We start from the raw sequence: 15,221 nt of genomic DNA on the forward strand, positions 1-15,221 counted from the left end.
ATATTATCCCAAAGCACAATTTCATAGTCGATGGAAATGCAGCTACTGTAAGATGTTTGGTATTTTAACATTTATATAAAGAATTCGATTCATATACATTTCCACTGATGTCCTTTGGTAATGTTTAGTCAACATAAACAATGCTGCCTTCAAAGAAAATACATAAAAGTCTTGGTATTTACTACAAAAGTTTTGTATATAATAAAAATACCATCTGTAAAACCTAAGGTCTATGGTATTTTACCAAATAAGTCTTGTGTTTCGCAGACATATCAGCACACATTTATGTTGTACATTATTAGAAGATATCTCACTGGACTCGACAGCGTCATACAAACTTAGAGTCAGAATCTAAATTTTTACATTTGCTTTATTGCAACCTCCCTTCAACTGTCCTTTGTTGTACATTTCATCAAAGACAACCTACTTTAGAACGTGGTATTGCATTCTTAAACGCTCTCCCTGGCTTGTCGGTATGTTTGGGAATGATAATGTCACTGCTGGTATATGAATAGACATTTTCTCTGGACGTCTTCCAAGACCTGCTGGCGCGCTGTGCCCGGGTCTGTTCAGGTTTACTGAAGGAGGGGTTGTCTTTCCAGTGACCGAGCCGCCACGAACTGTCGAACTAGGTCAGAGTTGTTTGAAAACAGAATCGAGGCTAACCGGCATGCTGCAAAAACAAACACAGAAGAACGCATTAAAGCTTCTTAATGTGGTCAAATTCCTGACTGCAGGTTGACGGCCTTCAGTGGACCACTTACATGCCTGCTGCCTCTGAACCTGCAGTAAGTTTGCAGACGTTGGCAATGGTTTATTTTCACAGTGGAGTTACGCTAAGTTGCAGTGAAATAAAATACAGTGACAATCAGATCTTAAGAAGTTTTTCCAGGGATAATCTTCATTGTATTTTTTTTTTTTTTGCAGCGTGATGAAATTATCCTCGAACGCTTAGAAAATTATGACACATTAACTCGCAAACTCAAACAATTCCAGACAATATTCTGTCAATATCATTTATTTTGAGACTAAAAAAGCCAAAAACTGACTTTTTGACTTCACGTTTTTAGATCCAGAATAATTTATTTTCTAAGAAATGTGCTAAAAGGCATTTTGGAACAGACTATGGTATGGTCCTCTTCGCCTCAGTCAGAACATGTCTAAACATATCCTTTTTTTTCCTGCATATTTCAGTTCATCGTCCAGAGCAGCAGAGTCTGGTTCTGCGGTGGGTTCTGGTCACTCCAAGCCAAGTGGACAGACCCACAAGATCTGTTTGGTGTGCTCCGACGAGGCCTCAGGATGCCACTATGGGGTCGTGACCTGCGGCAGCTGCAAGGTGTTCTTCAAGAGGGCAGTTGAAGGTTGGTCCCACACATCCGCCAAATTATATGTACACTTTTCTAAGCAGTGCAGTTTCTATGTTAGAGAAAACTGGTTTTCTGGCTGGGAAACACTTTACAGCTCAGGTATATTACAACATTGATAAATCAGATTTGACCTAATTATTTATTAATATAAAGTTAACTTATTGTGTATATATGTAATTCCAATGAAAATGTTTTATTGTGCTTCTAAAAAATGTCAGGTTTGTTTTTCTCTTGTGTGCTTTAACACATTTAAACTTTTCTTCCCATTAAATTCAGTCTATCACTTTTGCAGCACAGAAAAATTAAGTTATTTCTCCAAAAAACAGATCAGAGTGTTATGGAAAAATATGCTGCTTATTATTTTCATCTACGTCAATTTTTGAGGTTGTGATAATTGCACCAGAATGAGTGTAATTCACCCCTAACTCATCTTGTTTGTATTTACGCAGGTCAGATAATTCACTGGAGACTTTGATTAGCATCAAAACAAAACATTTTCCCGGCGTCGTTCTATTATGATCAGCAGCCCGCTGCTCTTTTTCTTGGAGGCTGTTGGCATGAACTGAATAAACAGAAGTTCAGTGAACTAAAACTAACAATTTATACTTATAATCGAAGTCAAAGTTCTTTTAAATCTTGATAATCCTTATGTATTTGGCAAACAGAGTAGTATATTAAAAGGCTTTTGTCATGCTCTTGCTCTCTGTCTCGTTCAAGCTTCATTTTTTTCTGTTTCCTGTCTTTCTGCAAGCCTTTTATTCAGTTGTAATACTATTTTAACCTGACGTCCACATGCATAGACATCACATTTTGCGTTATATCACTACAGTAGTTCATTCTGTTTAACTGGGGCCTTGTGATTATGTGTGTAGAGGGTTAGCTTAAATATTAGCTCAGCATTTAAGATGCTTTTCAAAGTTTGCTGTAAAGACTTGGGTGACCAATTAACACAAATTTTCTTGGACCAGTTCTAAGAGAGTCATGCATCACTGTTGTATTATTAATTCATTTTGTTTTATGCCTCATTTCCATCTAAGTTCATGGAACCGTTCACTAAAAGGATTCATATTTTTTGCCAGTGACTTTCTTCAAGGAAGTTTAAACATTTAAATTTGAAAGATTTGTAGCCTTCTGAGAGCTATAATCTTTGGGAAAGCTTTAAGCAGCAATCAAAGTGCTTTGAGGTGCAGCGGCTCACGTGATTCTAAAAGCAAGATTTTTAGTTAAGAATAGACTGAATAACAATTTCACCGGGGCTTTTAATCTCTGAAAGCTCTGCTATTAAACGTCTTCACAGCACACTCATGGCAGGGTTGAGATTGTTGATTATTGACTTTAAAGGAGGACATGTATGTTCGTTGCTGAACTCATACTGGTTCATTTGTGTCACTCCAGAGGTCTAAAAAGTTTAACTCTGCAGGAGGCCACGTGAGGGGGGAGCTCCTCATAATTTCAATTCTTGGTGGGGTTGGAAAGAGAAATCCATAAGGTTTTTCCTGTGTATTCAAAGAAGTCTGAAGGAGCTGAGAACAGTTACTCTGCCATTTGTTTGTACCAACGAGAAGCAAGTTCCTGTCAATGTAAAACAAATATTGTGTCAGTCAGAGAAACCAAACACACAAGTTCATCTTATTAATGCCTTCAGTTTCATCTTGGGCATCGTTTTCTGGTCTTTTCATTGCTGACTAAAATCTCAATCTTTTACATTTCAACAATAAGTAAGTAATTCATGTAAAAAAGGAAAAAGAAAGTAAAAACTACAAAGCAATTTAATTAAAGGCTAGAAATAATGAAAGTAAAAGGTTTTATTGCTATATCTATGCAATAAATGAACATAGATCCCAACATTACATGGATTTAAAATGAACAACACCCTCATTTCATGTAGGATTTGCACAGCTGCGTGATAATTATCTGCCATACCATCTTCTTTCTTTTATGTTCTGGTGTAAACACCAGACGCTGAAGTTGAGGTTTACCTTTTTTGTTTCACAGAGCTGCTCCGCTAAAGTCATGTTTGTTTTGTTTTTCTCCCCTCCACCCTGCCCTGCTCTCTGCTCGTTGACTCTATGGTGAAGGATGGAGAGCACGACAAAACACAGATGGTAATAAAACGCACTTTTAATAACAGTAGTAAATGTTTTTAATTTTTAATGATAGAACTACTGTCACTTCTGATTTGCTCGTGTCACTGTAGTTACTGGACACCTTCTAGTGTGGCCATTCTGCCTGAACACGGTCAAAGCCTCTTCTGTCAACTATTTTTAATGCATGCTTGACTCTGTCATTGAAATCAGCTCCAATTGCTTGTGAATGATTATTATCCTCTTCAGTTTCTGCTTGGAATGTCACTCCTCATTCTCTTCCCCACTGTTAGATTCAAAACTGACAGCTTTTCTCTTGCTTATGGCCTACATTGGCTATTAAGATCTCATGTCAAAATTATAACTGTTTTTGAAGTGGTCTGTTTTTAAACTAATTCAAGTTTTTGTCCATTAATTGGGAACCCTTTTTCATAGAAAAAAATATAACTGTGGATTGATTTAATAATGGAAAAGTTGATTATATTTGGTTGCTGCTTAACAATCAGTACTTTAAAATCTCACATCTCCTTTATTGTTGTTTTTTATGTCATTAACACCCTTTTTTACTAGTCATTTGAATATTTAACTTTATTGATTTTTTTTTACTCATCAGATGCTAAATGTTTTTAGAAATTTTTAGAAGATTTGTTTTTTTTATGCTGAATTTCAACCATTACTTCTTAATGTAAAACAACAAGTGTTGCAATGAGGGTTTAGAAAGAAAGAGTAGTTTAAAACGGTCATAAAAAAGAGTAAATGAGAGATAAGGTAGGGCAACACTTGATTTGAACTTTAAATGACCCTGGCTCTCAGGTAAAAAGGCTTCTGGGAAATGTTAGGTCCATTGATTGTATATGAGAACTGGACCGAGTAAGTGTGACGAGTAAGTGTCCAACCAAATTAAGTCAAAAACTGTTATTCTAACAAATATAATGACTGATTAATAACTGTTTGGTCCTCCATAGAAGTCTAGGGGATTTGGGCTTCTTGGAGCCAGTGGGTACTTCCTGTTTGGAATGCAAGGGAGGAGGGGTCACTCAATCCAGTTCTCATATACAGTCGATAGGCCTCATGGTGATCGTTAAAAGTCCCTTGTAGCACAACTTCCTGGTCATGCTGTAATAGTTCAACAGGAAACCCTGAAAGTTCAGACTGAAGGGTATTGTTGGTTTTGGTTAAAGAAAAAAAAAAAATCAAATCAATTTTTCTTAACAGAATGCCTCATTTATTTATCAAATCCATGAATCACTGCAATTTCAATTAATTGAAATTGCAAATTGATTAATAATTAATTGATTTTAGGTACATTTTAATTTTGATTTCTAAGTTTGTTCCAAATAAAATCACTAGTAATGGTTTTAAAATGCCCTCTCTGAATTCTAAATGACTTGTGAACTTGTAAATGTAAATTTAATGGATCAGTATTAAGGGTAATTATAACTAAAATATGTATTTTGTTAGGTATGGCTTAGTTATATAAATGAGACGCAAGTAGAAGATAATTTTGCATCAGAAATTATGTTTGTCCCATGTTCTCAAACTATAATGTATTTTATTAAAATATATGTAAGCACATTTCTGGACCATATGGCAAACTTAAAATCTGGAACAGTTTTGGAGGTACACAACGTTTAAAAATCTATCGAAAGGTTTATCTTTGATGAACTGCAAAGCCCTGCTATTTGATGTATTGTTGGAGCAGAATGCGTAGGAGCCCCATGGACTAATACTGTATGTACTGTGCTACAACCTAATGAAGTGAGAAAGTGAGAGTATTGCTTTGTGTTTCATGTGTTACAACAACCACACAGTTCACTAGAAAAACTTCCCATCAACCCCTCTGACCAATCCCCTGCTTTTTGGCCCCTCTTGGCATTCTGGGTAGTGTAGTCTTTGCATATAATTTGGCTTAATACACCCTATAATCCAGTGGGCCTTATTTATAAGACAAAAAGAAAGGTTGATTGGCATGTATTTATATTGTGCCTTATGATCTGGTATGCCTAATGGTCTGAAAAATAGTAATGCCTAATAGATATGCAAAAAAAGAATTATCAATCCAATTTGTCCTGTAATATTCCTTTAATAATGTATCTCACTCTTATGAAGAAGTTTATGCACTTCTATATTAAAAAAACAGTCGTAGCAAATTGTTGTGGAGTTGGAGAAGAACTTCAGAGAACAATCAAAGATTCACATTTGCCAAAAAAAAGAAAAAAAAAAGTCTGCCGTCTCTGTTCTGAAGCCATGAGATTTCTTTTTGTTTTCATTTTTACTTCGGTCTCAGGAAGATCGTTAGTTTTAGACGGACACCGTCTGAGGAGAAATCAATGAAACACATTGAGAAGGGCTGGCTTTTCTATCTTATGTACATGGCGTCTGTTCTTTAAAAGACTGTTGTTGAGATTAAATTAGTGTTGATTTTGCTTCAAATGAGTTTTTCCTCTAAGCTGGATGTTAAGTTCTCATGAGTGCAAGGCCATTTTTGTTTAGTTTGCAGTCCGGTGAGATAAGGGGATTCAGCTGGCACATTGGTGCCCGCAGATGGCTGTTTACGTTGGTGTTTCTGTGTCTTACTGTGATATCATTGATAGCTGCAGTTGGCAGCCTCTGTGCTGCCAATTTTCCTTTTTTTGTGATCACACCACCAACCCTGCTCACCAATATCCCATCGGAAGAATCTGAAGTTCTCGTCTGCTTGAGCGGAAACCTTCACACCCTCTTTTAGATCTTTACAGGTACAGCGACCGGTTGAAGTCAGTTCAAACTAGATGAGAATAACGGCTGCGCATAGGCACATGTTTTCTCTATCGTGGCTGCAAACTGCATTTCCTTTCAGCCACCATCATTGCTGGGTGAAGCATCATTAAGCTGAGCTAATCATTTGCTCGATGTCCCAGATTCGGTGTTTGCTGGTGCTCATGACGTGTGGGCTGTAGGCTCAGTATCCCTAAACCAAGCGCTTTAGCATGTGTTTTTACGAAGGAAATTAAACTTACCACCTCCATGTTTGAAGTCGGTCTAGTTTTACAACGGACTGAAACTGCACATCATGTTCACAGGATGTAAATATGAGGAGAATGTACACGTCAAAGCCAACATAAACGACCGGGAAAAGACCACGACTTGTGTTTGAAGAGCTGATGAAGACAAACACATTCTGTCACTGTCTAGAATCTGCCCCACATTTTAGCATTTTGAAGGTTTTCTGCCACAGATATATGTTTATTTTGCTAAAATGTTAACATTTTAATTAATTTGAACTATTTCAACAGATGTTGTGGGGCGCAAAACGACCAACATGTCAATCTTGCTGTTTAAACCAAAACCTTTATTTAAATAAATAATTAAAACAGACAAAAAACATAATCAATATTTCCACATATTTCTGAAAATAAAATTGGAGTATTTTCAAATTTTAAAAGTATGATTTTTTTTTCTTTTTTTAAAAAGGGCAACTTTCAAAATCTAAAATGTTTTTTTGTATTAATTTCAACAAATTTACATTTTGTTTTCAAATGTAGGAAATAAATTGCAGCCGTCTTTTGACTCTGCTCTCGCTTTAAACATTCACAAAACATGCCATGAGTCTGAGTGAATTCTGAGTCCAAAGTTTGATGCAAACATGTGACTGAATGAGTGGGATAAAGTGCAAATTGGCTGATGGGGAAAAAAAGAAAAGAAATAAAAAAACAAAAAAGGATTGATTTAGATGTGCAGGACTGCATAGAAACAATTCATTTATCCCGGCAGAAACATGTGAAAATCAAAGATGGGAATTTCCAATATATATTTTTTAATTCTGTTACTCACAAAGAGAATTTTGATGACTAAATGTATGATAGCAGCATCAAACATGCTTTGGTTCTTCCTCCATAGATGTTTTAAAGGTGGTGTAAACAAAATATAGTAGATGTCCAAATGGTCCATGGATGCTTAACAAAAAAGAACTTTTTCTTTGTTGACAGAAGCAAATGAGATGAAAACTCTTGATAAGCGTAATTTAACCTTTAATACGATGCAGATTCCTCTGACTTTACCTTCGTAGGATTTCAGTGGTTTTACAACGCAAACAATCTGCAACAAAAGATGCAACGACGGTGTAAGGGTTTTGCTTTTACGCACATCCACACCGTGTCCAAGGTTCACAGTGATTAGTAACTGGCAGGCTGTGGTGCAATTCACAAGAATCTGATGTGGCCTGTTGTGTAGGATTCTGCTCTTTTCACAGCGTTTCACGTTCTCACCAGATCATTTTTAGGCCACTGACTCATTTAGCACATCAGAGATGCTTCTAATGAAGCGTGGCCGTTGGATTTTGCAGAACTGCTGTCATAGTGAAAGTGTAAGAAGTGGGGAATAGGTGGTGGTGATCTGGCTGAAGGCTGTTGATCACTCTTTTTCTTCAACAGTGAAAGCCGGCCTCACACAGGCGAGAAAGCTTCCAGGTTTAGATAAAAACCAAACTAAGTGGATGTGGTAACACATTTAAAAAGACCTTATTTTTCTCTTATCTTTAGGTGTGCTCCAAAACACTAATTGCATTTCCTTCCCTCTGGTGAAAAAATCAATCCTTCCTTGTTTTCCATGGTAAATTCATTATGATTCCAATTGCAGCTCATTTTTTTTCCAATCAAAATGAATCTTCTGGGTGAAAAAGCTCAGACGGAGTAGCAGGTGGCTTAGAATGGAGCCCGTGTGCCACAATGTGGGTGATGTGAAGTGTGTTGTTGTTCTGAAAGGGCTTTGTTGACAGTCACGGTGCAGTGAAGTACAACTGCAAACTTAAGCTTGTGAGGCTTACTGTAGAATCAACAGGTGGTGAGTGTCATTATACATACTGCCCTGGTTAATCCTCTTCAAACCCTCTTAGCTACCTAATTTGTCTCCCTCATCCTTTTCCCTCTTCCTCCTCCTTTCTTTACAGGTCAGCACAACTACTTGTGTGCAGGGAGAAATGATTGCATCATTGATAAGATCCGTAGGAAGAACTGCCCCGCGTGCCGCTTCAGGAAATGTCTTCAAGCCGGAATGAACTTGGAAGGTAAACACCTTGACCCACGCTTGGAGTGGAGCAGACCTCATTCAGGCTCAGGTCCCTCTGTCACAACATAATGTTAAAGAGAAATGTCACTTTTGTGCTTAAAAACATAAAATACTTGAGATTAAAGCAAAACAAATGTATTATTATTGTCAATAATTTACATTTTTGCCAAAAAAAAATATTATTTTTTGAAAAAGCAAAATAATTTCATACATGTGACATATTAAAAACACATTTTTGGATTGTAATTAAGCTTCCTCAGGGGGAAAGGAGTAGTTGTGTTTAAAATGAGCCCCATGAACAAAAGCAAACAGAACAATTCTCAGGTCAGGATAAAGTAAAAAAGAAAGCTTCACAACTTCTTAAAGAACTTTAAGACATTAGTCATGGTATTGAAGGCTGCTGTTATTCTGCCCTTTAATATAACACTTTAAAAAGAGCAAATAGGAAATGTGCTCTTTTCATTTAACATAAAGTAGGCTAACATGCACAGAAGGCGAGGCGGAAGAGAGGAAGTGGGATTTGATGGACGTCAGAGTGTCATCAGACAGCCTTCAACCTGAAAGCCTTATAGTTGCCATAGAAACACCGGGAAAGGAAATTAAAAAAGGTAGAGAGAGGGAAAAGCATCAGCTTCTCTGGTAGCCTCTCGGCGTAGAATATAAGTTCTATTTTTACTTTGGAAAATGACAGAATGATGCACAAATAATGAGGATGGTGTCACTGTGTTTATTAAGAACAGAAAAAAGACTTTGTGGAAACATTGCTCTCACTTCAGTGCTAAAAATATCTAGATTTTTTTGAAAACATATATATACATATATATATATATATATATATATTTAAAATATTTGTTTAGCAACTGTCTTTAAAAATGTAATTGTGGCATTTTTGGCTAATGGAAGACATTTATAAAGACAATAGAGCTTTAAATTACATTTCAGAGTATCTCTTTACTCAAATTGTTGTTATTCAGGAGCAGACGCACAGTTTTTGTTTTTAAAAAGAGCTAAATTGTGATGTAGAAAATACGCTGGGCGGGCCACAAGATCCCTGCTCTGCTTCAGTCTGATGCATCCACTAGTAGACGACAAGATCCATTTCTAATAAACGACTGCCGCTCTGCAGAAACTATGTCTTCGAAAATGACAATTTTTTAAATGTAGGCTAAAAACAGCATATTTGTAATATTTGGGAATGCCCTTCCTCTAAAATGCATTTAGCAGTTCATTGCATGCTATTGAGGCCTGTTAGACATGACACCAATTCTGATGGACACGTTGACTGATTTTTTTGTTTTTGTTGCTTTCCGTCTCGTCGCTTCAAATCTGGTCTCCAGCGAGGAAAAACAAGAAGCTGATCAAGATGAAACGGCCCGCAGGCTCATCCGAGCCCGTCAACAACAACCTGCCCGTCCCCATCATCCCCAGGAGCATGCCTCAGCTCGTGCCCACCATGCTGTCCGTGCTCAAGGCCATCGAACCGGAGATCATCTACTCGGGCTACGACAGCACGCTGCCGGACACCTCCTCACGACTCATGACCACTCTGAACAGGCTCGGAGGGCAGCAGGTCATCTCTGCAGTCAAGTGGGCCAAGTCACTGCCAGGTAAGCAGAAGTTATCTGCCTTGAAGTTGCAGTTGACTAGTTGTTAACGTTTGTGTTCATTTCTTTAAATGTGCATCATGACTTTGACAGGAAGTAGAACATAACCTCAACGCTTTTCACTTCTTGAACAAATTCAAATAAATGTTTGAATTAGCAGTTTTTGGTGCAGATATGCAGAGGAGCAGAAATGACCACATGATTTATTATCATTGTCTAGTAGAGACAAAGCATCCCAAAAGTACATTGTTTTAAAAAGGCCTCAATAGTGGTTCATTTCCCTATAAATGCTCTGAAATAGTAGGAAAAATCTTAAAAATCCATTTTTTTGCAGTTTCTTATTTTATCTTTTTGGTTTTTAGTTTGAGCTTTTCAATTTGTATGTTTTTTTCAGTGGGAGGAATGCTAAACAGCTTTGGTTCAAGTCTGCATATTAAAAAAAGCATAAATGGAAAGATGACCACAGAGAAGAATAAAGTTCATAAAGATGCATGTATCGCTGCTTAAAGCAAATCCTTTTACCGGAATCTAGTTTTAAAACTATTCTCACACTGTTAAACTTTAACCCCTCTAAATATGACGACCCCCCCCTTCAAAAATGCTGGTTTAATGACTGTCAACTTGTACTTCAAAAAGCCAGAGCTGGAAAAAGGGAGGAACCACCTTTGGGTCATGAGAAAAAGAGGCACATGACCCGGTAATCTCTTCAAGCATTTGCTTGTAGATTTATTTGAATATTTCTGAGGGAAAGTCCACCTATGAACCTCCAGCTTTTTCTCCAACTGTTTTTGGTCATGTGACGTATGAGGGAGACAGTTTTGTGTATATGTAGAGATTTAAATAGGGCTGCCAAAATTAGTCGACTAATTGGGGTTGAATTGACTATTAAAATAGTCGTCAACTAATTTAATACTTGATTAATACTTACTTTATATTATATGGAGTCAGTGTAGTAAAGCTGGTGGTTATAATGGAATTCTATTAGCTTTTTGGACTATTTTTGGCATTTATGAAGGTTTTTTGGGGGGCTATTATGGAGTTTAGCTTATATTTCAACTACATGCTAGCTATTTTGGCTAATACAGGATTTTTTCTTTTTTTCTTGTTTAGCTAATTTGGATTTAGCTAATATTTCAACTACATGCTAGCTATTTTGTCTAACATAGGATTTTTTTTCTTTTTTTTTTCTTTTTTAGCTAATTTGGAGTTTAGCTAATATTTCAGCTGCATGCTAGCTATTTTGGCTAATTTAGGCTTTTTTGTATTTAAGGCTATTATAGAGTTTAGCTAATATTTTAGCTACATGCTAGCTATTTAGGAATTTTCTGTTTTTTTAGGCTAATTTGGAGTTTGGCCAATATTTCAGTTGCATGTTAGCTTTTTTTTTCTTAGCTGTTTTTGCTAATTTAGTTTTTTTGTTTGTTTGTTTGCTTTTTTTTGGCTGTTTTGGAATTCAGCTAATACCTTAGCTGTATGCTAGCTCTTTTATCTAATTTATTTATTTATATTTAGGCTGTTTTGAAATTCAGCTAATATGTCAGCTATATGCTAGCTGTTTTGAACAGCTTAGGCTTTTTTCAGTTTTAGGCTAATTTGGCATTTAGCTAATATTTTAACTGGGTATCAGCTTCAGCGTTTTTAGCAATCAATTTCAACATCTTCAGCTATCATCATTAGCATCTTCAGTGGCCAAATTTACCCTACACAACGATTATCGCAGGTAATGTTATATATCTAGTTTTTAGTTAGTTTAAAGCTAATAATGGTTAAGATGTGCATTTTACATCCACTTTGTGCATGACCCGATTTGTCAACTAATCAGAAAAATAATCAGTGATTAGTCGACTACTAAAATAATCCTTTGTGGCAGCACTAGATTTTAATCAAGTTTCATTTGTAAAAATTCCTTCCTTTTTAGATTAGTTTGTGTCTATTAAAAATGAAAATACATTTTTCTTCTGGCTTGTTAACTCATTCCTCCCTCCACCTCAGGTTTCCGTAACCTCCACATTGACGACCAGATGACGCTGCTGCAGTGCTCCTGGCTCTTCCTCATGTCCTTCAGTCTCGGTTGGAGGTCCTACGAGCAGTGCAACGGCAGCATGCTCTGCTTCGCCCCTGATCTCGTCATCAACACGTGAGTAGCGAGCCCACATGTTGCTCAACAGTCTTCGGTTTTACGACTTTGGTGTGACACGTTGGTGCTCTTTTCTCTGCTTCCTGGGTGTTGGCTTCACTCGATCCCACCCGCCTGAGTTTGACTCACGAGAGGCTGGAAGCGATCAGAAAGCCTTAAGATGTTAAAGTCCCATTATGACAATTTTTTTTAATTTAAAAAATCGTTCCCAGTATTGGTTTAATTATGATTATGAAGTTTTTAACCAAAATCCCACAACCTTAATGTCTTAAAAAGCCATTTTTCATGTTGATCCGAAGCCTTAGTTTCAAAAATCTCCTCTGAGGGGGCGTGGCTTTTGGAGCTGAGCTGAGCAGCTCCGCCCCTGATCCCCTTCCTGTCTGATTTTGATAGCTCTATATCTCGCTAGTGTAAATCTAGCAAGCTAGCCAGGCCAGATGAGGCGTTTAGCTCATGTGCAGCAGAGATGTTGTGACGTAAAGAAGGATATTCAACAGCCTGTCTGTGACAGTTTGATTGACAGCGATTTAAGAGGAGAAATAATCTGAAATGGAAAAATGAAATTATTTTTTGTTACATTTGTCCTCTTACATAAGAAAACTCAAAAAACAGGATTTTCATCGGAGGAGATGTGGTCGAGTGAGTTTTTTTTAAAGACACAGTTGGGATTTTTTTTTTTTTAAGGAGGGGGAACTCCCTGGTCTTATATCAGTGTTTTGGAGGTCTGGCTGTCAGTGCTGCTATCAGTAACATTTATGTGTCAGAAAACAGCTGTGACAGCTGAATATTTGAAGCAGACTCCATCCATTTAAGAGTCCAAAACTTTATTGAAACAGGAAACAAACGGTTAGCCTGTAGTTGTATAGAATTAGCTGGACAAACAGGTTTGGTGCTGGATGTGCTTTTAAAGGATGTTTACTGTTTTGTTTTCCTTCTGGAATAGATGGTAAACAGTCTGTGGAGACATTTTGATTTATTTTAAATATCATTATTTTATATTAATCCACACATTTGAGACATTTTTAGGGGCTAAGCACCATTTACCTCCTGGAACTGTGTAGAAAGATGGATGATCGAGTGGAAGTGTTTTGACTTCTGCTGGAAACGCCACACAGACTTCCCAGTGAAGCGTTAACGGGAATGTTGCACCAGGCGGAGGCCCCACGCCGGACACGCTGGAGAGATCGGATCTCTCAGCTGGCCTGGGAACTCTTTGGAATCTGGAAGAAGTGACGGCAAAGACATCCTAAAAGCTGTAATGAGAAATGCTGCAAAAGCGTTCCATCTTAGCTCTGCAGTTGAAGTCTGTAATCTAACGCTCTGGTTTTGTGGAGATACACTCTCCTGAGACTTCTCCTGCTCCTCGTGTGGGAAAAAAAAAAGTTTGTTCTGTGAGGAGGAGCCTCTGGTGGAAATGTAAACTCAGAGGGAGAGAAGCAGACTAGACGGGGAAAGGGGTCGTAAGCTGCACAGCAGCGCGTCAGACGTTCTGCTCCGTTAGGCTCCTGGAGGGATGAAAAAATCCTGCAGGATGTGGACGTGTGCAAACCATTCTAAAGACCTAAACACAGATGGTTGCTCTCCTGTGAGGCTGCAGTGTGGCCTTCTGTGGGTTTATCACCATGAAAGGAGTTTTAGAGCCAAATAAATGTGATTTTTGTTTTATTTATTATTACTGTCTCAGCCTGCTACCGCTCAGTATTCTCTCCTCACATCAGAGATCGCATGCAGCTGCCCTTCATGACCGACCAGTGCGAGCAGATGCTGAAAATCTGCAAGGAGTTTGTCAGACTGCAGGTTTCCTACGACGAGTACCTGTGCATGAAGGTCCTCCTACTGCTGAGTACAGGTAATTCCTCTTCCATTCGTCCAAAAACAATAAGAAGTGCTAATTTTATGTACGTGTGTGTGTTTTATCACTTCCTTATCTTATATTGAACAGATTCAAACGTCCTGATATTAAAACCAGCATTTTAATAAGAGCTCCAGTATCTGGGGAGGTGCTTTTATCTGTTAGATGGAAATCGGGGGTAATTTAGTTTCCATTCCGATTCTTTGCTTTAGCAGTAATGTTTCCCTCTGCACTTTTAAAACCACTTTTATAGTCAGGAAAAGGAAAATGCTTCCTTTGAGGATTTAGAGATTCTTCATTTTCATCAGATCATAAATTGGTTCATTTTGTATAAAATCCACAGAGGAAACAAAAAAATACATGATATATTAGATTGCAATTATTTATTATAGGAACTCTTAAATGTAGTGTACTCAGTTTCTTTCCACACAGCTCTGATATATATGAAATGCTAGAAAAGTTTACTTTTTTATGCAACTTTAGAAATATAAAATCATAAATGAGTTTAATTCCGGATGACTTTTTGGGAGCAAATGAATCCCAAGATTGCTTTTATGTTGTATGACGCAGCATCTCATTATTTTGATTTAAAAATAAGCTGAACATGTTGGAGGAAGACTTCCTCCCTTTTAACCAGAGGAGGTCACGTCCAAGTTAATTTAAAACCATTTCGTTTCCTGCTTTTCCTCAGGGACTGAATCATTACTGATTGCTTTTAAATGAGACTTCAAAATGAAATTTTAAGACTTTTTTTTGGAAAAGGGACAATTCAATCGCCATTTTTATTCAAATTTAACAATTAGAAGTGGAGATGGAATCAGAAAAAGAGAGCCAACTCAAGAGGTTAGACGTCAAAATATTTAAGCAGCATTATAAAAAACTGTGATCATCTTTTAATTTGTTATAAAAACATTCCTGGAGGTCTTTTAATTATAATTATGCTGTTTTTAGCCAAAATACATCTTAAAAACTGTTATTTTCTAGGATATAGTTTCTGCAGAGCTTCAAATTACCTTTTACTATACGGGTTGTAGATGGTACTATTGGTGAAGAGAAAAATCCGCCCCCACTTCCCATCACCCATAACTGAGAGCCGCTCACACCCACAATCTAACATAACTGGTGCAA

At 37.3% G+C, this 15,221-nt stretch overlaps 1 protein-coding gene across 2 annotated transcripts in view; it reads left to right on the top strand.

The window, feature by feature from the left end:
* The window catches only part of LOC112143072 (glucocorticoid receptor), a 49,041-nt gene that overhangs the window by 27,174 nt on the left and 6,646 nt on the right, over positions 1-15,221 (top strand). Inside the window, exons 3-8 of one of the 2 annotated variants that reach the window (XM_024266826.2) lie at positions 1,195-1,364; positions 3,449-3,475; positions 8,382-8,498; positions 9,838-10,107; positions 12,097-12,241; positions 13,960-14,090. In XM_024266826.2, coding sequence (XP_024122594.1) covers positions 1,195-1,364; positions 3,449-3,475; positions 8,382-8,498; positions 9,838-10,107; positions 12,097-12,241; positions 13,960-14,090 — 860 coding nt within the window. The remainder of the gene's footprint in view (positions 1-1,194; positions 1,365-3,448; positions 3,476-8,381; positions 8,499-9,837; positions 10,108-12,096; positions 12,242-13,959; positions 14,091-15,221) is intronic. The other variant, XM_024266828.2, reaches the window with a different exon arrangement.

The sequence above is a fragment of the Oryzias melastigma genome, linkage group LG14 (assembly GCF_002922805.2).
Source record: "Oryzias melastigma strain HK-1 linkage group LG14, ASM292280v2, whole genome shotgun sequence".
Classification (NCBI taxonomy): Eukaryota; Metazoa; Chordata; class Actinopteri; order Beloniformes; family Adrianichthyidae; genus Oryzias; species Oryzias melastigma.